General features: G+C 41.4%; 1 protein-coding gene across 3 annotated transcripts in view; it reads left to right on the forward strand.

Annotated features, from left to right (window-relative positions):
• Nucleotides 1–24440, forward strand: part of DIAPH3 (diaphanous related formin 3) — a 131813-nt gene that overhangs the window by 59515 nt on the left and 47858 nt on the right. For all 3 annotated transcript variants that reach the window (XM_087895557.1, XM_087895558.1, XM_087895559.1), the window contains 6 exons: nt 1001–1130; nt 4018–4141; nt 10887–11052; nt 13416–13551; nt 17982–18077; nt 19643–19702. In XM_087895557.1, coding sequence (XP_087751683.1) covers nt 1001–1130; nt 4018–4141; nt 10887–11052; nt 13416–13551; nt 17982–18077; nt 19643–19702 — 712 coding nt within the window. The remainder of the gene's footprint in view (nt 1–1000; nt 1131–4017; nt 4142–10886; nt 11053–13415; nt 13552–17981; nt 18078–19642; nt 19703–24440) is intronic.

The raw sequence follows: 24440 nt of genomic DNA on the forward strand, positions 1-24440 counted from the left end.
GGGTAATGTGACTGGGTGGGCGTGGCCAATTTTATTTTGTTTTACTTTTAAAACCATTTTTTCTACAACCTCTTAGGCGAAGAGGTTGTTAAAAAATGCTTTCAAAAGGCTCTGATGATCCCAGCTGAGTTGCCTGATCGGCAGAGGCTTTTTTTTCTTTTAAATGCCTCTGACGATCCAAGCTGAATTGCCTGATCAGCAGAGGCTTTTTTTCTTTTAAATGCCTGTGACGATCCAAGCTGAGTTGCCTGATCGGCAAAAGCCTCTGCCGATCAGGCAACTCAGCTTGGATCGTCACAGGCATTTAAAAGAAAAAAAGCCTCTGATGATCTCACGGTTCAGCTGGGCATGGGGAGGGGGGGCAGGGATTTTTGCTACCAGTTCTCCGAAACACCCGCCTCCATCGCTACCGGATCAGGCGATCCGGTCCGAACCGGATAAAGGGTAAATGTCTTTTTTTCTTTTAAATGCCTCTGCCAATCAGGCAACTCAGCTTGGATCGTCAAAGGCTTTTAAAAGAAAAGTTTTTTTTCTGTTAAAAGCCTTTGACGATCCCAGCTGAGCCGCGCGATCATCAGAGGCTTTTTTTTTCTTTTAAAAGCATTTTTTCGGCCGAAGAGGTTGTAGAAAAAATGCTTTTAAAACTAAAAAAAAAGGCTCTGATGATTGTGTGGCTCAGCTGGGCATGGGGGAAGGGGGCAGGGATTTTTGCTACCGGTTCTCCAAACCACCCGCCTCCATCGCTACCGGATCGGGTGATCCGGTCCGAACCAGGAGCATTTCACCCCTGCTCTCAATCTACTCTTTCCTGATAGAACAAAGGCGCTTATAGGTTATCAAGCAGTCTCCGTTCAAAGACCCTCCTACATCCCATCTTTAACTCGTCGATCTAAATTCAGTATTAAATCTAATGCTAAAGCTAGAGAGTAAAAAGTGAACGTGTAATAAGATGAAATGGAAACACGTTAATTCTTTTAACGATGTATTTATCGCTGCCTAGTTAAAGGATACCAAATCAGCTGATCAGACGATAACGCTGCTTCACTTCCTGGCTGAAGTCTGTGAAGAAAAATACCCGAATGTTTTGCGCTTTCTTGAAGACTTGCAGCACTTAGACAAAGCAAGCAGAGGTCTGTATTAAAACTGATATTTATGTTTTGTTTTCTTAAACTCTGACCGCAATGAATGATTTCCGAATGGAGAATTTTAACTTTGCAGTATGCATTAACCTCCGCCTGCAGTCATGAATTTCCATTCACAGTTATTTCTATTTCTTTCAAGATGACTTTCCCTTATCTTAAATTAGCAGGGAATAGGGAGTGGGGGGGAAAGTGATTATGTTTCAGATCACACCATCTAGAGTACAAGAGTGTTACCATAGGGGAAAAAAAAAAAAGCAGCAAACTGGGGAATTAAAATATTTTCCATGGCTTCCATGTTTGCCTTTGAAATAAAAGGTTAATCATTACAAGGCCAGAGCAAAAAAAAGAAAAAGAAAAAAGTTTTAGGAAATTAAATCTGATTTCACCTACCTTCATGCCTTAAAAAAAATATATCTTGCATTTGTTCTACTCCTCTTCCTGCGTCATATCCAAGAAAGTGTCTGCCGATACATTGTTTTTATGCTTGTTGTCTAATCTTGAAGTTTTTCTCTCTTAGCTTTTCGTTCAGAAAGAAAGCAGGTGAATGACAATGCCTATAAAGAGAAGGAATAATGTCTATGGAGATTCTCAGTCATCCAGGCCATGTTGTCCCAAAGGTACTTTTTGAAGAGGCAACTGGACTTTCATAAACACAGGGCACATCATAGGACAGTATTGGCGAACCTTTTCGGCACCGAGTGCCCAAACGGGAGCTTGCGCATACGATCCGGAAACTGGAAGAGCAGTCACCCGGCGCGTATGTGTGTGCTGGGAAGATGATCTTCCGGTTTCTGGTGTGTGCACTGGCCAACTGGTCTTCACACATGCATGCGTGCCGGAAACCGGAAGACCACGTGGCCAGTGCACATGCGCACACCAGAAACAAGAATATCATCTTCCCAGCATACATATGCACGCCCAGCGACTCCTCTTCCAGTTTCCGGCTGCTTTTGCGGTTTCCGGTACTCCTGCATGTGTGAAGATCAGCTGGCCGGCGCACTGGAACCCGGAACAGAAGCAGGTGAAGGCTCGCGTGCCCGGAGAGATGGCTCTGTGTGCCACTTCCAGCAGGTGTGCCATAGGTTCACCATCACAGACATAGGAGAACAAACCCAAATCAGGTGTAGATTCCGCAGTCCAGCTGCATTTAAAAAGCAAAGGCCACTCTTGAAGACAACAAAGTCCGCATTTGGTCAAAGAGAACCGCTGGTTTGAAAGAAGAGTCAAAGAGGCCATCTGCGTCAAAATTGAGCAGCCCTCTCAACAGAGGGGGAGGGATACAACATCATCTATCTCCAGTCTACAACACAGTCCTTTCAACAGTTCCAAGAAGGCTCCACACCCATTTGCACTACTTAGGTCCGTGATGGCGAACATATGGCGTACGAAGCCATGTCGCCTGGCATGCGCGGCCTTGCCTGTTTGTCTTAAGGGTTTCTGGCAGCATGCGCACGCGATAATCAGCTGTCCTTTGCGTGCATGGCAGTGCCAAAAACCGGTGTGCACATGTGCGCCGGCCAGCTGATTGTCAGGTGCACATGCGCGCCAGAACCTGGAAGTTTGGCTTTTCCAGAGCACGATCCCTTTGCGTGCTCGGCAGTGCTGAAAACCGGCTTGTGCATGTGTGCCAATCAGCTGATTGTCGGGCGTTCATGCGTGCTAGAACCCAGAAATTCAGTTTTTCCGGAGCGCAGCCTCGACAAGCATGCACGCTTGATGTTTCCGTGCAACGTTTCTGGCACTCAATTCCAAAAAGGTTCGCCATCACTGACTTAGGTGATCCGCAGGACACAGATAAATCTCCAAGTGGCCTCAAGGACTGTCTAAAAGAATGCAAATGACCAGCTGTCTGCAAAGAGTGTAAATCCTTCCATTCCCCACCATCCAGTCAGAGCTGAAGAAGTTTCTTGGATGAGAAGGGAAACGTCTTCAAAGAAAAAAAACAGAAAGTCCAGTTGCCTCTTGAAAAAGCACCTTTAGAAGGAATAATGTGGGACAATCAAAGCAGTCAAAGAAGCCTAGATGTCCCATGGTTATTAGTGCCTCAGATCTGAAACACTTTGGGGGCTTCTTTGTTGTTTGTACGTGTTGTGGTGCCAATAAAATTGGAGATTAGATTTCTTTTAAAAAATTCAGATGGTAAGCATCTAATAGTATGTTAGTGCTGGAGCCTCCCGCCGCCGGCGCTACCGGTTTGCGCGAGCCGGATAGAACCGCCTGAATTTCACCACTGGTTGATCCCCTTGAAAGAGAAGGTTGGTGCTACAGAATAGCTCAGGATATAAGCAATATTCTGATAAGGAAAAATGACGTTCTGATTTGTTAATGCTCAAAGAATTACATGTTTGAGAACCTTGTTTTGTAACTGTGGGAGAAAAGTTACTAGAACTAACAGGTCAACTGTAAGATCTGAAATAGTTCAATGACTGATGATCAGATTATTGGGTACACGAAGTCAGGATCTCAGGTGAAATATATGTTATTGGTTATATTTATCGGTCCTGGAAATAGTAATAATAATAATAATAATAATAATAATAATAATAATAATAATAATAATAATAATAATAATATATTTGCAGGTTATAAAGAATTTTTTAGACACAGGATCTCGTTAGAAAATCTTCCTTTTAGAATGAATTCAATGGATATAATTCTTATTATCTTTCAATCTTTAATTTCCATGAGGAATGTTTATAATCCTACATTGACCATGAAACAGGTTTTCATTTCTTGAAATAGTAAATGCATGCATTATCTTATTTTGTCTAAAGTAACTTGTTTATGCTATGAAACTGGAGTCGTTTCTGTGTATCCCATCCTTTAAAAATTATCAATAATTAAAGATGTATCTTTGTGGTTTACATGCATTTAGTTTCAGCAGAGAGCTTGGAAAAGAGCCTGAAACAGATGGAAGGGCAGATCAAACAACTCGGGAAGGATTTGGAGACCTTTCCTCAATCCACAGACCCTCATGACAAATTTGTGACAAAAATGTCCATATCCTTTTGTTGTTGTCAAATAACTGATGTACTTTGTGTTCAGAATATGTTTTAAATTTATTTGCATAACTTGTATACCGTGTGCAGTCCTCGGTTTTGACGACACCAGTTTTGACTGTTTTAAATTACAAATAATCTAAATCAGTGGTGAAATGTAAAATTTGTTATTTTCAGTTCTGTGGGCGTGGCTTGGTGGGGTAATGTGACTGGGTTTTGTTGTTGTTGTTTTTTTACTTTTCAAAGCATTTTTTCTACAACCTCTTCTGCCAAAAAGGTTGTTAAAAAATGCTTTTAAAAGGCTCTGACGATCCCAGCTGAGTTGCCTGAACAGCAGAGATTTTTTTTTCTTTTAAAAACATTTTTTCTACAACCTCTTCGGCCAAAGAGGTTATAGAAAAAATGCTTTTAAAAGACTCTGACGATCCCAGATGAGCCGTGCGATCATCAGAGGCTCTTTTTTTTTTAAAAAAGCATTTTTTTTTTCGGCCGAAGAGGTAGAAAAAATGCTATTAAAAATTAAAAAAAAAAAAAAAGCCTCTGATGATCACTCAGCTCAGCTGGGCATGGGGGGGGGCAGGGATTTTTGCTACCGGTTCTCCGAACCATCCTCCGCCATCGCTATCGGATCGGGCGATCCGGTCTGAACCGGGAGCATTTCCTACCACATTTTTCTTCTAACTGGTGAGCATTAGGTAGTGGTTTTATTAGAATTCAGGGAGAACTGTCTGTCCATTGAGATGGACTTGTTCAGTTAACCCAGGGGTGGGCAATTGTGGCTCATTTACAACCTGTGGACTTCAAGTCCCAGAATTCCTGAGACAGCTTGGCTTGACAGCTCAGGAATTCTGGGAGTTGAAGTCCACAGGTTGTAAATGAGCCACAATTGCCCACCCCTGGGTTAACCCATTCTGAATTCTCTTTAAGCTAAGCTTGGTTAGTGTTTTGTAGAAATAACACTGGATTAATTTCCCTTATTTTTTGTAGAGTATTTAAAATAATTTATTGCTTGAAATAGACTTTATAGCTTTGTTTAGTACAATTGTTTAATGTAATTGTATAAAAAGTAAATCACCCTTTCTTTCCGCCCACCCACCCATCCAAATCATGCACGCTTTTCCAGTTACATTGCTTGTGGTTTAGAAAATGATGGCACCAGAATGTGTTTCCCTGTTCACATTTTAAAACAATTTTGCCTAAAAGCACCACAATGAAGATTTTTTTTTGTCCTCCCCAGCAGTCAACAAGGCTTAATGATTCTTCCCTTTCTACTTTGTAGAGGTCATGAGTTTAAAGTGAAAATTTAGTCTTTCTAACTCCAATGGAACAGAATGAGAAATATTCTTTTTGTTTCGTTTTAAAGAGACAGTTGTCTACGATGGGCAATTCCCACTTTGGAAACTGGTAATATGGCAAGCTGATGATGATTGTACTTCGTTCCAAGATGTAGTATTAGGAAATATTTCTTTAATGTGAGATGTTTGGGTAACATAGACAACAGAGCCATGCATACGTTGTAAGCTTATAAAACAAAAAGTTATTGGAAATTTCACAAAAATGCATAAGCACTCGAAGCTAAATCCCACACGCGACACTTAAACAGATGGTTTGATCTTTAAACACTGTTAAAATGTAATCGCCTCCTGTTAACATTCCCCGTAGACAGAGAATAATTGGGGAGCAGTGGAATTACATTTGTTGCTGGTGCTTGCTAATTAAAAAAAAAAAATGTGTACAGGAAAAACGGTGTATTTGATGCAAATGTTGGATGATCCCGCATAGCTTGAAGAAGCTGTCCAGCGACTGTTGTTATGGTTGGAAAATAGAATAGTTCACGTTTTTTTTCAACTGCTCAGTTAAAAAAAAAAAAAAAAACACCATCCGAAATATTTAAAAAGGCAGGATAATGATTCTAAAAATTTGCAAAACACTTTTCATACAGCCTCAGCTTTTATTCTATAGGCAACTCCTTAACTCCACCCATTGCTTCTTGTCCTGCCCTCAGGTGCTTTGGAGAATAAATCGACCCCCTCTCCTCCATGAAAGCCCCTGAAATATTGCCTTATCAAATTTGGTTGATTAAAAAAGTCTTGTCATATTTGGATGGCAAAAATCAGAGCCATCAAAGAGGTTCTTAATCTCTCTGTACCTCTTCTGCTATTTTTTTTTTTTTATTTGATTTATATGCCGCCCTTCTCCGGAGACTCAGGGCGGCTTACAATGTGTTAAGCAATAGCCTTCATACTTTTGTATATTTATACAAAGTCAGCTTATTGCCCCCACAAACTGGGTCCTCAATTTACCTACCTTAGAAAGGATGGAAGGCTGAGTCAACCTTGAGCCTGGCAAGATTCAAATTTACTAATTGCAGACAGCTGGAGTTAAATTACAATGCATTAGTCTGCTGAGCTATCCAGGCTCCTATTGTTGTGGTCCACCAGCAGCCTGCGGAGCTGGCAGCGGAGTTGGACAGTGAGGAGGCTGGGGAGGAACATGGGCCAGTCCTGGAGTCTGGGGAAGGCCCAGATGAGGGCTCTGCGTCAGAGGCAGAGATTGGGCCAGGGCCATCTGGGAGTGATGCACGGATTCCGGAGCCCCCAGAGTCAGACAGCAGAGAGGCAGAGGAACAGGAGGAGCCTGTTCCTAGTGCACGCATGCGCAGAGCTGCCAGAAGGCAAGAGTAGCTAAAGCAAAAGGGACGACTTGGGAGTAAGGCCAGGAGATGATTGACCCCTCCCATAAGGCTTAAAAGAGAAACAAAGGCACTTGGGCCTTTTGCAGGAAAACAACGTTGCTAATTCTGTTTCCAGTCGGCATCTCTTGTTTGTTTCTGAACTTCGTGGGGCTTTGCCAAGTAAGGCCTTTGGCAGGGTGTCAAAGCAGATAAAGGTTGGTGATTATCCCGAAGGACTTCTTCCGAAGGACTTGCTTTGTAATTAATTGGGACTCAGCTGGGAATGAAGGTAATTCTCAGCTGTTACAATAAAATAGGTTTGTTTGGGACTAATTGTGTATTGTAATGACTCAGTAAGCCTAGGTCACAACAGCTATCCAATGCTGGATTTAAACAGTAAGTAAAACAAAGAGGAATTATTTGAGAAACATTTATGAAGTTACCCTTAAACATGCACATATGATTTACAAAGTAATTTAAAGCCAAAAAAAAAAAAAAAAAAAGAGGGTGTAATACTTTAATGCTCCTCATTATTTTTTCTTTGGCCCGCATGTCTTGTTTCGTATTTTGAAGGGCCTTTTTAAATATAGCAAATCCATTTTTAATTGAATATTGATTTTATGACCAGAATGGTACGTTGTATGTTATATTTCACTTCCTTTTTTTCCTTAGGATTTATTGCATATTCTCAACCCCTCTTTCCTAGACACACAAACCCGTCTCATACTTTGTTCATGTGAATTCTCCTTCCTTCTACCTATTAATGGAGGAAAGGGGCAAAAAGGATGGAAGAAAAATGGGAGGAGGATAGAGGAGAGCTATAATGAACTAACTAAACCCTAATTAATTACTAGCAATGATTGATCTTCAGGCCTATCTCCACTTTCCCCATTTGAAAGCCATGATATGTGTGCGTGCGTGTGTGTGTGTGTGTGTGTGTGTGTGTGTGTGTGTGTAAGGAGAGAGAGTTCTGTAATAGAGTGCATCCATTTGCCAGCAAGACTTGCTCTGCAATAAATGTCTCAGACAGGAGTGAAATCCAACAGGTTCTGACAGGTTCTGGAGAACCGGTAGCGGAAATTTTGAGTAGAATTCGGAGAACCAGCAAATACCACCTCTGGCTGGCCCCAGAGTGGGGTGGGAATGGAGATTTTGCAATATCCTTCCCCCAGGAGTGGGGCGGGAATGGGGTTTTGCAGTATCTTTCCCCTGCCACGCCCACTAAACCACACCACGCCCACCAAGCCACGTCCACAGAACCGGTAATAAAAAAAAATTGGATTTCACCACTGGTCTCAGAATGTAGATTTATATTTAGCGAAAGTTTAGAAACATTGCATCATTAACAGCTAGATCTTTCCTTGATTTCTTAGCTTGATATTTAATCTAGAATTTGTAAAACGTTGGGGGCCGGGAGCTGAAATATAAAAATAAAGCCAAACAATCGTAAACCATTTTTTATTTTATTTTATCCATTTTAATTTTTTTAATGCCCTTTTGTAGAGACAAGAAAACCTACAGTGCTGCCATAGAATATAAAATAGAAGTGTTTTATGCAATAAACACTTAAATAAATAACTTGGTAGATTCAATGCAGTGATTTGGCACCATAAACTCGAGTAAGAAAAAAAATACGAAGCATTTGCAACTAATAAATACATATGCGAGTGGGGACTTTATAATGAAATGATTTGCATACTTAGATTTTTCCCCCTCCTAATTGTATATAAAAACCGTTCCCAGAATTTTAAGCCTTGATGAAACTGGCTGGCTTTGACAAACGCTGACAGCAGTTGGCATGAAAATACATATACTTCAGCTATGCATCTGGGCTAGTTTATCTGGGACAAATGATTCACACAATACTTCATCAAAATCTTACGCTGTCCCTTCTATCGGCATTCCCTAGACCAGTGATGGCTAACCTTTTTGCCATCGCGTGCCAAAAGCGGAGAGGGAGTGCAGGGGGTTGAGCACACGTGTGCTGACACCCATAATTCAATGTGCCTGCCCCCCCCGTGCATGCACATGTGACCCCCCCTTGCGTCCCCCCCTTTTGGTACACAATGGCACGGTGGGCTCAGTTTCCCGATTTCCGGTGGGCCCAAAAGGCCCCAAAATCAGCTGGTTCGCATACGCATGCATGCTGGAGCTGAGCTAGGGCAATGCTCACGTGCCCACAGATATGGCTCCGTGTGCCACCTGTGGCACGCGTGCCATAGGTTCGTCATCACATCCCTACACAATCTACCATTCAATGAAGATTTCCTACTTTCCGATAAGGCTTTTTATCCGACCAGCAATGTTGCAACATTTTGAGATCTAGCACCAAGGCAGAGGATCTCTAGTAAGATTTAAGATGCCTGATGGATTGTTGCCTAGTCAATGTTTATTTGCGATTATTTTGACGCTCCTAAAAAAAAAAAAAAGACTTTACTGGTTAAAGCTTGTAATATTTTTTTAAAAAATGACGTACATAACACTGCACTAGATAATAGGTTCGTATGGATTATAATATTTGTGTTGTGGCGGCAGACTCAGACAGTGAAGAGGTTGGGGAGGGACATGGGCCAGTCCTTGAGTCTGGGGAAGGCTCTGATGAGTGCTCTGCATCTGAGGCAGAGAGGGGGCCAGGGCCGTCTGGCAGTTATCAGCTACCTTCGGAGTCGGAGATAAGTGGGGCAGAAAAACAGCTGGAGCCTGTTCCCGATGTGCGCATACGCAGAGCTCTCAGGAGAAGGGAACAATTAAGGAACAGGGGTCGACTCGGGAGTAGAAGCAAAAGGGGACACTGAATGTCCCCTCCCATAGGGAATAAATAGCAAAAGGGGAGTGGTGTTTTCAGGAGATAATTAGTTCGTTTATTAGTGTGAAGATTTGCTTATCTGAGTTCGTGCCTCGCAGAGACTCTTTGCCAAGTGTTTCATTGTACAGCGTTGTACCTGGAAGCTATTGGCCGGCAGCTATCCAAGGACTGATAAGGTCTGTTGTTGCAATTCACCCTTGAAAGACTTGTTTGCCGGGACTTTGCTGGATGTGAATGCTAGGAATTCACATTAGCCAAATAAAAAGCGGTTTTTCGGGACAAGGAGTCTGTTTCGTGATTTGGTGAAGCCTAAGTCAGAACAAGGGGGACGTGGTGGCTTGTTAAAGCATTAAAACAAGTTCTGTACTTCTGACCTAGCTCCAAATGATCAGTTATAGGGATAGGATATTCCTCAACCGATGAACGTTGTTGATTAGAACACAGTACTGGGGCAGAATAAAACATGCTAGAGATGTTAAGATTATTCAGGATATGTAGACCACAGTACCATGGGCTTAAATAGATCCTTTTAAGAGCTATTTAAATTAGATCCTTTTAATAGATCCTTTTTCAGGACGCGGTGGCTCAGTGGCTAAGATACTGAGCTTGTCGATCAAAAGGTCGTCAGTTCAGCAGTTCGAATCCCTAGTGCCGTGTAATGGGGTGAGCTCCCGTTACTTGTCCCAGCTTCTGCCAACCTAGCAGTTCGAAAGCACGTAAAAAATGCAAGTAGAAAAATAGGGACCACCTTTGGTGGGAAGGTAACAGCGTTCCGTGCGCCTTTGGCCTTTAGTCATGCCGGCCACATGACCACGGAGACGTCTTTGGACAGCGCTGGCTCTTCGGCTTTGAAACAGAGATGAGCATCACCTCCTAGAGTCAGGAATGGCTAGGACATATGTGCGAGGGGAACCTTTACAATTTAGTAGAAATCTAAACCACAAGCATTATAGTAAAGAATCGTTTTTGGATAACTAGTATCAAACAATTTCCCCCATAATTTCATACAGCCCTTAATAAGTTGCTGGGATGCCTAATTGCTGATTGCATTGGTTTCCTATGAGAAATCCTTTCTAAAAGATATTAAACCCCAGTCTATCGCGAAAGGAATGCTATTGTTGCAAGAGGGGAAAAAAATAGGTTATCTGTTATACGCTGCCCATCTTAGTACTTTGTGAATAGTCTTAGCAAAGCTTTTGAAAAATCTCCGTCTTGGCTTATTTTAATACCGCTCTACTCTGAATATAACTTTAACAAGCACAGCACAGCTTTCTCGTCCAAGCAAAAGAGCAGTTCAAGCAACTTTCTACCATACACAAAAGCATGGAAAATCTGTACCGGGATGTCATGGAATATTATGCCATTGATTTAAAGAAAATCTCGGTAGAAGAATTCCTCACCGACTTGAGCAACTTCAAAACGATGTTCACGGTAAGGCGCACAGAACAAAATGATACGCTGCACAGGAATAGCAAGGGTCAAAAGTCCTTCTGTTATTATCCTTGATTGCTTTTATTTCCCATCTTTGCCCCTGAATAGTATTTAATTCTAATCATTTGGGTACTTAGCGCGTAATCCTGTTAATCTAGTAAATTTAATTATGCTTTCTTTCCATTTCTTTTTGTCCTCTTCTCTGTGTTTTGTCTTGCTTTTAGCATGCCGTTCATTAGACTTGTGCTCCCCTCCACCCCGAGGGGAATGGGGCCATTCGCTGCAGCCAACTCGCTTCGGCAAACGCACCACGAACTCCCCATAGAGTTGTTCCAACTCTCTTTGACCAACACACTACGGGACAATTTAGCAATTCAATTTAATTATTTCAAATAAATTTTTAAAAATATATATTTTAATTTTTGTGAGTGGTGCGGTGGCCTAGAGGTGGAGCTCTCACCTCACAATCAGGAGGTTGTGAGTTTAATCCTAGATATTTCTCAGGGCACGTTAAGAATACACCCGCTGACTAAAATTCCGCATTTGCGATAGGAAGGGCATCCAGCCAGTAAACACTCAGCTCCATTCAGTTGCCCAGACTCCACTCCTCAAGGGATTATGGGGTCGTTAAAAGAGGATGATGATGATTTTAATTTTTGTCATTCCCATTTCGTTCTTTTGTTCCTCTTTCTGCATCCTTCCTTTAATGAATCTACGCCACCGTTGCTTTGATATTAGTGTAACTTTTGGCCCATGGCAAGTTGGCCCACAGCTGTTTGGCCATGGCGAGTTTTCCTGCGACAAATTGGCCATGGAGAATTGTCATAGACCTCACTCCAGGGGTGGGTTCTAATTTTTTTTACTACCGATTTTGTGGGTGTGGCTTATTTTGTGGGCGTGGCTTGATGAACATGTGACAATTCTTTAGGATTTAGCAGAGGTACTGGTCTACCAGGCTTTTAACTGCTTGCAGAGCTGTACCGGTCTACTCATTTGTTTTTGGACACACCAGTCTACCTATTTGTTTTTGCAGGCACCGGTCTACTCATTTGTTTTTAGAGGCACCGGTCTACTCATTTATTTTTGGAGGCACCAGTCTACTCATTTGTTTTCTTTTAACACTGATCAGCTGTAGGGCGGCTCTTTGAAGCCCCGTGGCAAGAGTTTAAACAGTTTTTTTCCTTCTAGCCAATCAGCTGGGACTCAGGAGGCAGCAATAGATTGGGGGTGGGGCCAAATAAAAGGTAAGAATAATGCGGGGAGGGGGGCAGAACCGGTTCAGTGACGTCATATTGTTACCGCTACCGGCTCTGCGGAACCAGGCCGAACCGGGAGGAACCCACCACTGCCTCACTCCAAGCTGTACTCAACTCTTGAAGATTATGCAGGCATTCTTCTATAGCTTTCCTGATAACAACATCATACTGGTTTTATCATTGATGTCTTCTGGAACCATGGGAGTTGGGTTAGCTGGAAGAAAACGCGATTGACCAGTTACTTCAGCCTACTGCTCAATTGTTGAGCTGTTACACCAAAATCCTTCTTCCTTCAGAAACATGAGAGCTAAATGTGAAGTTTTGTTCCCCCCATCATCATTCTAAATTAGTACAAAAAACAGGCCAGGAGAACAAATAATCTAAGGCAGGGGTGTCAAATTCAAGGCCTGGGGGCCAGATTCACCCTGGAAACAGTGAAGGACCAGCCCACAGTGCCTCTGCCAGCAAAAATGGAGCTCGGGAAGGCTGCGTGTGGCCCTCCTGAGCTCCGTCTTTGCTGGCAGAGGGTTGCAGGAGGCCGTCGCAGCGAAAAACTGAGCTTGCGAGGGTCGTGCGCAGCACTCCCAAGCCCCGTTTTCACTGGCAGAGGGTTGCAGCCCGTTTTCGCTGGCAGAGCATTCGGGCCGCCACAGGCACCCCGACACGAGTGATGTTGAGCTGGCCACACCCACCACGGCCACGCCTATCTCGGCCCCTCAAGGTCAAACATGAGCTTGATGAGGGCCTCAATGAAATTGAGTTTGACACCCCTGATCTAAGGGCATCTTATGAACTTTCTGACCAAGTGGGGAATTTGAAGTTGGAGATAAATATGTACTAGTTTTGCCCAAGAGAACATAGCCATGCTTTTAATGGTTTTCCAAAACAGCTATAAGTTGTGGGCCAGTCTAATGTCAGAAGGCGTGCTATTCCAGGAAGCGGAGATCAATTGAGAAGATCTGGTCCTGTGATCCTCTAAGGATGACACTCCTTAAGTCTTAAGCCAATTGCTTTTGTGTGAACCAAGCAAAAATACATCATCGTTCTCTTGTGAAATCTTTAAAAAAGCAAATCTTAATATTTGACAATGTATTTTTCTCTCTCTAGCAAGCAGCAAAGGATAATATGAGAAGGAAAGAAATGGAAGAAAAGCAGAGGCGTGCTAGAATAGCTCAAGAGAAAGCAGAAAAAGAAAAACTAGAAAAACAACAGAAGAAAAAGCACCTGCTGGACATTAAAACAGGTAATGTGGTCAGAGCAACCTGATTTGGGCTTGCTAAGGCAGAACAAGTGGTTTACTTAAAATTCCCTGCTGCGTTTAGGTCTGATTGATCCCCTCTATATTCTTTTGCTCGTCCTCAAATTGTAACCACTTTTAGACAAATGTCGATTTAATAAGAGAGGACGTGCACCCACAGTTAACCCTTTCTCGCTTCCAGCAAGAAAATCTGTAGCATCTCATCACACTCAGAACTGGAACCTGGATTGCAAAATTGGTTTCTTTTGAAGGCGCTGATTCCTCTTTCCTTCTGATTCATGTCTTCCTTTGTGCTGGCTTGCTCTCTCTCTCAAGGAGAAAGTGAAGTGGCCAAAAAACTAACAGCAAGGAGCAGGTGGGCTGCAGGCAGTGGTGAAATCCAAACCGGTTTGCTACCGGTTTGCTGGCCGTGCATGCCCACCTCGCGACCAATGCGCGCAGTGTGCGCATGCGCAGTGCATACCAAATTCGGGCATGCTCAATACGCACCAAAAGGAGGCTTGGAAGGTAAGTAGAACAGCAAGGGGGGATCAGCTGGGACGCGCGATTTAGCTTTGCTAGAAAGCAGGATTTCCTGTTTTCTAGCAAAGCTAAACCCCGCTGTACAGCTGATCGTCGGAAATACCGGTTCGCCCAAACCGGTAGCTTTTTTTTTTACTACCAGTTCGCTCAAACCTGTAGTTTTTATCATTACCAGTTCGCCTGAACCGGAGCGAACCGGTAGCATTTCACCTCTGGCAGCAGGGTATGGGTAACTTAAAACTCTGACAATCTGCATGGACTCTGTAAAACGGCGCTTTGAACCGTCTAACGCAAGGATTGAAAACGGGAGAAAAAACACCTGTCAAAAGATGGGACCAGATAACGTTATCTAGCAGAATCTCAATTCAAGAGATGACTACCCAGAGCTGGTTTAAGGTTCCTCCAGGACGCGGATTTGGAATTCTCCAAATCTAATGAGATTTATAGCCTGACGTACAGTTAAGCTTTCTGTGCTGATTGCCGATGTAGGCTGCTTGATGGCTCTCATAACAGGATCTTTTAAAAATGCACCGTTAGGGAGAAAAATAATAGGTTGCAAAACAGTAAGCACACTGGTGATTGTGTTAATGTTACAAGTGCCTCTTGGCTTCTGCAGTAATGTTAGGTTGCCAAGAAGCACACATTCTTTCCTTTCTTTTTCTTTGTTTAACATGTGTGTTTTTTGAAGTCCACATTGTAGTTAACATTCTGAACGTTATTTTTTATTCTATCTACAAACGAATAGTCACACACATTTCTGCTATATATATATATATATATACTGTGTGTGTCTATGTGTGTGTGTATATATATATATATATATATAGGTCTTTGGTTATTCGGGTCTTCTCCCACGTAAAATTGGAAGTGTCTTGGCGACGTTTCGACGAAGTCTTATTCGTCATCTTCAGGCTGGTGTTCTCGGCTTCGTGCTTCCAGGAGCAATGTGAAGCACGAAGCCGAGAACACCAGCCTGAAGATGACGAATGAGACTTCGTCGAAACGTCGCTAAGACACTTCCAATTTTACGTGGGAGAAGACCCGAATAACCAAAGACCTACATACAAACACCCGCGAAAACCTGAGAATATATATATATATATATGTGTGTGTGTGTGTGTGTGTGTGTGTGTGTTTTTCTTCTAGCCAGGTATATATATATGTAGATATGTAGATGTATATAAATATATAAAACAACTGTATTGCCTGGAGAAATCGTATCCTACGGCTCTAGATTATCCAACTTCCGTAGTGCTTGATGTTCCTACAAAATGTTCGACTGCCCAGAGAGAGTTTCCCGGTGATTATGCATAACTATAAAAAGCTTGGTTTTCTTTTTTTTTAACTCCAGTAATAATTTCCCATATCAATAGCGCTCAATTTTTAATGCAGCCTGAGGGTTGTCAACAGGACGGGCCCCTGATTCCGAGTAAAGTAATTACGAACTTCAAGTGTGTTTGTGGGTAATTGGCAAGGAAATGCCAGCTGCCAGGTTGTTTCCAGATGAGATACAGAGTACTGGTGATGAATGACAAAGCTACCCAATTTAGATCTGGCTTGAATAAGAGTAAACCCCATTTGTTATGTTGCCTACTAATTATTTCAATCAATACAAGTGTCCTGCCTTTATTTATTTATTGTATCCAGAATTATCTGTTCATCAACCCACTCTTCCATTGGCTCTTGCAATAAAACTTGTCTGCAACGACAAGAAAAAGAATAACAAAAAGAAACAAAATCAGCGCGTCTGATGGCCTGAGGCAACCAGGAAGGTTTAAGACCCCACCTGAACTGCCCCCGGGCAATCAAATTCCACAGTGAAGTGGAATTGATTGGTGGAAAAAGCAGAAATTTTGCTCTTGTTGTTCGTTGGCCTAAGGGTTGCTATCTGCCAAAGATGTCCTCTTGAAAACTGGAGAATTTAAGGTTTGGTAACGGAGTAGACAATCCCGCGGACAAATTTGAGCCTCAACTGTGTCTCGCTTTCTCCACCCCAAGAAGAACCTTGAATTAGGCTCAGATAGCAATTAGAAAGTTCATTCACTATTTTTTAAGTCAGGAGTTTTAAAAGTTTTGAAATTATCTGACAGTGTCTCAGTGTTGCAAATCAGCTACCAGAAGGTCTTGACAGTTGGCGGACTTCTGCTCAGTTGTACAGTTTTAGATTAACTATAAATACTTGTATTTTCTGACACCTCTCTACTGCCCCTGATTTCATGCTAAACTTGCTGACTTCTACCCAACCCTTGCTTAAGAAAAGCAAATATATACTGTAACTCTTATCTTATCACAGACAGTTATCCTGTGGTAAAAAGAGCGGCCAATACATTTAATAATAAGCAAATAAACTCCCAGATTCTTTCAGATCTCTTTCTCCGAGTAAGTCGCAGGGATAGCTAAGCCATAGAGTTCTAGTTATAACTTTTATATTTCAGTACATAAATGGTAAAGGTAAAGGTTCCTCTCACACATATGTGCTAGTCGTTCCTGACTCTAGGGGGCAGTGCTCATCTCCATTTCAAAGCCGAAGAGCCAGCACTATCCAAAGATGTCTCTGTGGTCATGTGGCTGGCATGACTAAACACCAAAGGCACACGGAATACTTGTTATCTTCTCACCAAAGTGGTCCCTATTTTTCTACTTGCATTTTTTACATGCTTTGAACTGCTAGGTTGGCAGAAGCTGGGACAAGTAATGGGAGCTCACCCCGTTACGCAGCACTAGGGCTGAATGGGTTAAATGGCTGAAGCATTTAATCTTCTGGTATTAATCTTATTCTCCTTTCAACTCCTTTTGATTAAAACTAAGGTAACTAATCATTTAAATATATATATAATGAACACATTGTGTTTAAGAAGAGCACGGTGGCTCCTGAGGTTAGAACGCTGGGCTGACGATTGGCAGCCTCGTGTTCGAAACCAGTTGCTGTCGCTGGGCAGGTTGAGTTCCCGTCAAACGCTCCAGCTCCCACCAATCCAGCGGTTCAAAAGCGGGTGCCCACACTTCACAGATACATGAAAGGAGCCCACATCCCCGGGCATCGGTGATGTCACCGACAAATCCTTTCGTCACAGAAACACTTCAGTGCTTCCGACCCAGAAGTATTAGTATTGTGTTTAAGAAACCAAAGACATTTCTCAATTATTTAACAAGCAGCGTATACATGCAGATTTATTCTTTTTTAAATTACTCCGGTTACAGATGGAAATTATTGTCAAGGGGATATTATACGCACATAGTTTTTCAGCTGCTCTTGAGGCTGTAAGTGGCTTTATAACATCCTCTGGAATTATAAGAGAAATGATTGCTTGGTGTCTAGCAGTCTTGGGGAGAATTTTCCTTTTCAATGCAATGTTAACTTTAGGAAAAAAAAGAATATAAAAGTTTGGCATAATAATTTACAGGTCTTAGAGTGGAAGCACTAGAGAGCCATCTATGCTTTTATCCATTAAAGAAAGGCAGAAGGAGAAGAGCTTAATGCAGCTTTTGCAAAGGATGAATGTCAGCACTTCAGATTGTAGCCTCACGGATAAATTCCTTCAAGAGAATTTCTGTGTGACCGTGATCTCCGGTTTTCATTCAAAGCTTTAAGAAGAACGCAACAGTGCGAGGACAAAGCCGCGTTAACGCTTAACATTCTTGTTGCGTCTTCTTTTTAGGATGCGTTGGATTTTTGTGAACTTAATCAAACTAAGTTGAATCTGCTGCAGGCGAAAACGATCTCCGAGCTCTCCCTTCTTGAAAAATCTGATTGATGAGTAAATTTAAAGGTTTCTCTGAATTGGGAACGGTCAGGTTTTTATTGCTAGCGCCTTTCCTGTATCCCTCTACAATCCTTTGACATTACTGTGGTAACCCAGAAAACAAGGAATTCCCTCCATTTGTTTTCACAGAGAAGGACGAGACAGGAGTGATGGATAGTTTGCTGGAGGCGCTGCAGTCAGGGGCGGCTTTCCGCGATCGAAGAAAACGAGCACCCAGGTTTAAAGGTAAATAATTTTATCTCTCTTTCCGTCCTCCCCCCTCCGTCCCCCCCCCCCTCGCTCTCTTATTTTCTATAGAATCATGCCACCAATCCTAGTTTAAAAATAACCCACCCATTAGTGGAAAAATGCAGGCCAAAATTGCTTCGGAGCTGGGTTTTTTTTTTAATATCCATTTTAATATCACAAAGGCAAATGGAGCAGGGATGTCCACCTAAACCAGAGATCAGCAACCCGTGGCTCTGGAGCCGCATGTGGCTCTTTCACCACTCTGCTGCGGCTCCCTGTCACTCAAAATATGTGTCACAACCGCCAATGTCCGACACCTACTGGCACACGATTTATTGAGCTTTTCGACTCCTGGTAGGCCAACCATGGATAAATCCAAGAAAAGAAAAGTTTCAGAAAAACCCAGAATGTTTAATTCAACTACATATGCTAGTTATATGGCCGCTCAGGAAATAGTCAGGCACGGGAAAGGTTTTGTGGCTCCCGGTGTTTTCTTTTCTGTGGGAAACGGGTCCAAATGGCTCTTTGAGTGTTTAAGGTTGCCAACCTCTGAATGTTTTTACAAGCAAATGTAAAAGTTTTACAAGTGACACAATAAAAAAACTGAGATTCTTCAAACTCCTGGTGGGGAAGAGGATGCAACCAGAAATAACTTAGAAACATGGATTTAAAGCGTAAAAAGGCGAACAAAGAAATAGGTTTGTGTATAAACATTTACATTTTTTGATAGAATCAGGAAAATATATATATATATTTTTGTAATGAGAACATAAAACAGCCTTTAAAGATAGTGAAGTAGTTAAAATGAAATTTTGCGGGACAAATTCCATTCCTAGATGGCTTGCCGTAGGAAAAACGGGCTGTGGCGACTCACTTATAAAACTTTGCCTTGCAAATTCCTTAGTGTTTTTGGCTTGTCACATATTGACACGATTCTCTCCATGTAGTAATTTTGCGTAAAAGTGGAGAGGTTTCGCAGGATATGTATACACGTGTATACATACATACATTCACTGGCAGAGGGCTGGAGGAAGCCATTGCAGCAGAAAATGGAACTTGGATGGGCCACATGAGGCCCTCCCAAGCTCTGTTTTCGCTGGCAGAGGCACTGCGCGCCGGTCCTTTGCTGTTTCCAGGGCATCCCCTCAGACCAGATCTAAGCACCCCACGAGCCAGATCTGGCCTACAGGGCTTGAGTTTGAGACCTTTGATGTAGAGCATCGTGAGCCACTGAAAGTATCACCTTTTCTCCCCCTATGTGTCCAGAGCGAACAAGTGTAATCCTGAATCAAGATTTAAGAGAAATAATGAGCCTTGCTTTGTAAATCAGGGTTCTTCACTCCAAGTCTTCCTTCTATTCTGCTCTGTATTTTGGTCCCAGAGGGCCTGTGGATTTATCTATGACGGGATACTTCTGTGGAATCATGGGTCCCTTTGGATTAAAAAAAAAAAAAGTAATAACTATAAAAATGACCAAATTTATGTTGGTGGTTTAATTAAAAAAAAAAAAAAACTTTGGAAATCTATAGTTTATTTAACTTTTTTTTTTTTTAAATCTGCAGATGAACCCCAGAACTTCAGCTCTACTTCTGCAGCACCTGTTTTGAAACCTTGTAACCACGGTAATTCATAAATCACATTTTCTTATCCCTGTTTCTGTTGCTTTGCACCTCCGTCAGCCACTACGATCTTGCTTGGTTTGGCTCTGTCTAGATTAATATAATAAAGCCATGAGACTCAGTTGTCCCACTTCCATTCTCTCTTTTTCTAAAATGCACGTCGATTTGCATAGGAACACTCTTTAAGTCGGATATTTCATTTCTGAAACAAGATTGCGATTTTATAAAAATAGATAAATTGAGGTGGAGCGTTAACACAAGAACAAGAAAATGGACACAATTGATCAATGGACTTTCTTAATGTGTTAGATGAGGCGATACAATGTGTTATTTTAAACTAGTGTTTTGTTCCATTCTTCAGTTATCAGTCTCAAAAGTTTAAACATATAACAATATACACGTGCATAAATTATAAATGCAGCTAGCTGTTGCATTTAGATCACTATATATATCTCATGATCTCACAGTGACCTTGTTGAAGATAAATCAAATCTGGATCCCATCAGTGCTTCATCGGTTGACTTCTTGGAAGTCCTACCACTCTGTCATGGAAGAATACCGTGTTTTCCCAAAAATAAGACCCTGTTTTATATTTTTTTGAACCCCAAAATAAGCGCTTGGTCTTATTTTCAGGGAGGTCTTATTATTTTGGGGCACGTGGAGCAAGATGGGTCTCCTCTTGCCATCTTATCTAATTTCCAACTCTGTGTTTAAATATTTTCGGGGAGGACTTATTTTTGGGGGGAGGCTTATTTTAGCACATGCGCTCAAAAGCCCGATTGGGCTCATTATCAGGGGATGTCTTATTTTCGGGGAAACAGGGTATGTGTATGTATTGTTTGCGCATACATACACTATTCATTCTATAACTTAAGGAAATGTATATCCAAATTATTTTGAACGATGTTATGCAAGTTGATCCCAATCATCATCATCTTTTAACGACCCCATAATCCCTTGTGGGGTGGAGTCTGGGCAACTGAATGGAGCCGAGTGTTTACTGGCCGGATTCCCTTCCTGTCACCAATGGAGAGTTTTATTCAGCAGATATAATGTCCTTGTGCCCAGAGAGAGAAATATCTGCCTCTACCTAGGATCGAACTTTCAACCTCCTGATTGTGAGGCGAGAGCTCCGCCTCTAGGCCACCACACCTCTCGATGCAAGTTGATCCCACTGTCTTCATGTTTTTAAATTACAATTCAATTTTTTTGGGAATGAAATCAAAGCGAAGTTAAGAATCAAAACTAAGAATAAATAAGACGAGCTGAAATATATTGTACATTCCTGGGATTCCTTTTTTTGGTTAAAATCTTGGCAATGTAGTCCGTAAGGAACACATAAGTTCCCTCGCGTGGCTCAGAATAAGAATCATCTACTTCAACGTATTAACGATAGTCAGCCAAGATTATTTCTGACTAGTCACAAGCAAGGTAAACAATGGTTTATAGCCAGCGGTAATTGGAGGTATACTATTTCTAGTCACAGATGTTCCATTTAGTCTCATGAATGTTTGATAGCTTAAGGACCCTTATCTCACGAAAACGAATTCTGTTGAGTGAATATATCTGAATATCCAGCTTTCTTCCTTTTTTCTGCTTATCTGCTTTTATGCAGAAGACAGTAAAGCAAGGGATAAAAAGAGATCTTTGCATTCCTTGTACATTGTTTACGGTGTTTTTCTTTCAACCCAGCCTCAAAGTATAGAATGTATTTTAGTCAACAGTGGGGAAGCCCCGTAGCACATGGGTAGAATATGTGATTTGCATGGAGAAAATTTATTTATCGAGTTTCTGTTTATATACCGCCACACGCCATATGGACTCAAATTTTAATCTATGGTTTCTTCAGGAAGCGTTTGGGAAAAACATTGTCTGAAACCCTAAAATTACATGTTTATTTTTTGGCACCTTTCTATTGTTGAGAATAGATAGATAGAATTCTTTATTGGCCAAGTGTGATTGGACACACAGGGAATTTGTCTTTGGTGCATAAACTCTCAGTGTACATAAAAAGACAAGATACATTCGTCAAGAATCATATGATACAACACTTAATGATAGTCCTAGGGTACAAATAAGCAATCGAATCATATCATTTCCTATGATATTGATCATAGGAAATGATCAATATCAATATAAATCGTAAGGATACAAGCAACAAAGTTACAGTCATGAAGTCATAATTGGGAGAAGAGGGGTGATGGGAACGATGAGAAGACTAACAGTAATAGTAATGCAGACTTAGTGAATAGTTTGACAGTGTTGAAGGAATTATTTGTTTAGCAGACTGATGGCGTTCGGGAAAAAACTGTCCTTGTGTCTAGTTATTCTGGTGTGCAGTGCCCTATAGTGTCATTTTGAGGGTAGGAGTTGAAACAGTTTATGTCCAGGATGTGAGAGGTCTGTAGATATTTTTACAGCCCTCTTTTACTCGTGCAGTATATCAGTGGTGAAATGTAAAATTTGTTACTACTGGTTCTATGGGCGTGGTTTGGGGGGGGTTTAATATGACTGAGTGGGTGTGGCCAACTTTTTTTTTTTTTACTTTTAAAACCATGTTTTCTACAACCTCTTCGGCTGAAGAGGTTGTAAAAAAAATGCTTTTAAAAGCCTCTGACGATCCCAGCTGAGTTGCCTGATCGGCAGAGGCTTTTCTTTTTACTTTTAAAAGCATTTTTTCGGCCAAAGAGGTTGTAGAAAAATGCTTTTAAAAATTAAAAAAAAAAAGCCTCTGATGATTGCGTGGCTCAGCTGGGCATGGGGGGGGAGAGGCAGGGATTTTTGCTACCGGTTCTCCGAACCACCCGCCTCCATCGCTACCGGATCGGGTGATCTGGTCCGAACCGGTAGCATTTCACCCCTGCAGTATATGGGTCCTCAATGGATTATAGCTAATAGTGGGGCAAGATAACGTAGATCTGACTTCTCATCTTGTAGAGAAGAAAAGTGGGTTCCTGGACCCCCAGTTTTTAAGAACTGTAGGAGCCTTATTATTCATTTTAGCAAATACACAGCAGTTTTAACAAACCGGGAAAGTTACCTGCTATAAACTGGGGTGATTATTTAGCACTTGGTTTAGTACTTATTTTCACTAATTGTCTGTTATGCACATGGCAGGTCTTGCAAAATATAAAAAAAAAATATGAGGGGCTAGGATCAATACGAATTCTAGGCAGCATTGCCATTTAAACACGAAGGTAATGAGTTGAAAGAATAGTGAAAGGAGGCTGAAAGTCTTAATTATTTAGGCTAATTTGGATTTTTTCCAGCAGGTTGTTTTCCAGATCAGTGCCTCTCTGCTCATGAAATCTGTTATAAATTCAGTATTAATCTCACAGCTGTGTGTCTACATAAGGGGTTATCCTTTCCATCAGTTCTACAGTTTTCATGATTTAAGCCATGGTTTCTCCTAGTTTATTTCTCACACTTAACACACAGAGACCCCACACACACACACTCATGCATTGTTCTGCTAATTCTAACACTAGAGGGTGCCAGCCACTCAAAATTTGGAAAACAGATACAGCAAAAAAAAAAAAAAGAAAAAATCCCTCCCCTGCCGGAAATCAGAATAAAAGAGCGTGCCTGTTTTATTTTGGTTTCTTTTCACGTGAAGATTGCTGGTATATATTACAAGGATTTTTTTAAGTTCAACTCATTGGGTGATTTTGTATCTAAGACGAGATCAACAGAGACCATATAAGGGTTTGTAATTTGTAAATAATTTTTAAAAACAGCAACAACTCAAAGTTACTATCTTTTTTTCCCTCACCCTGCTCTATATTACCTAAATTATAACAGCTTTATTGATGCTCAAAACCTAATTTTATACCGCTGGTATATTTTACAAGGATTTTTTTTTTAACTCGACTCTGCACGATTTTGTATCTAAAACGACATAAACGGAGAATGTATAAAGCATTTGTAATATATAAATAGTTTTTTAAAAAAAAAAACAGTAACACAAAATTGCTGTCTTTTTTTTTCACCCTGTTCTGTATTACCTAAATTATAACAGCTCTATTGATAACTCAAAAACTAATTTTATACTGCTAAGCGATTAGCAGTATTAATATTGATTGGAAACATATGGAAGAGGCCTTCTTCATCCCGCAGTGGATAGAGACTGGCTAAAATGATTGTTGATACTGCTAAGCTAAAAAAAAAAACAGTTTGGTCCTGAATAATGGGCTAGTTCCTTATTTGCAGATTCGCTTCTGGAATCCAGACGTTGAACGATATACTAGGATGATTCAGTTATATTCCCTACTATTTTGCGGATTTACCAAATGAATTGTTCCACTTTCTCAGTTGCACTGTAGATGGTAGTCTTTTCCTGTTCCTCTTGCGGGGAGGCGGGGGGAATAAAAACGTATTTAATTCAGCCCAATCGATCATCGGGCAGCTGTTGGGAAAGTAGCATTCTAAAATGCTCTCAAATGTCCAGTAGCAAAAAAATAAAATAAAATAAATGAAGGGCATAGTGCATTAAGGGATTTCCAGCCGAGTCTCACAGGGCAGAAAACGGCTGCATGAGAAACCACCTGGGACATATTATGACTCTCGCTGCCTTTAGCAATAGCTTCCTAATGAATCAGTCGGGCTTACACCCAGCTTTCAAAGCTGAACTGTTTCCCTGTTTGCTAGGCGCTGGCTGAAATTAGGACACCGCCAATGAATCTCCGAGTTAACCCCATTTCACGCCATCCAATGAACAATCATAATGGCCCTTTTATTCCTT

Source organism: Pantherophis guttatus, chromosome 5, assembly GCF_059756535.1.
Source record: "Pantherophis guttatus breed Tessera chromosome 5, ASM5975653v1, whole genome shotgun sequence".
NCBI lineage: Eukaryota > Metazoa > Chordata > Lepidosauria > Squamata > Colubridae > Pantherophis > Pantherophis guttatus.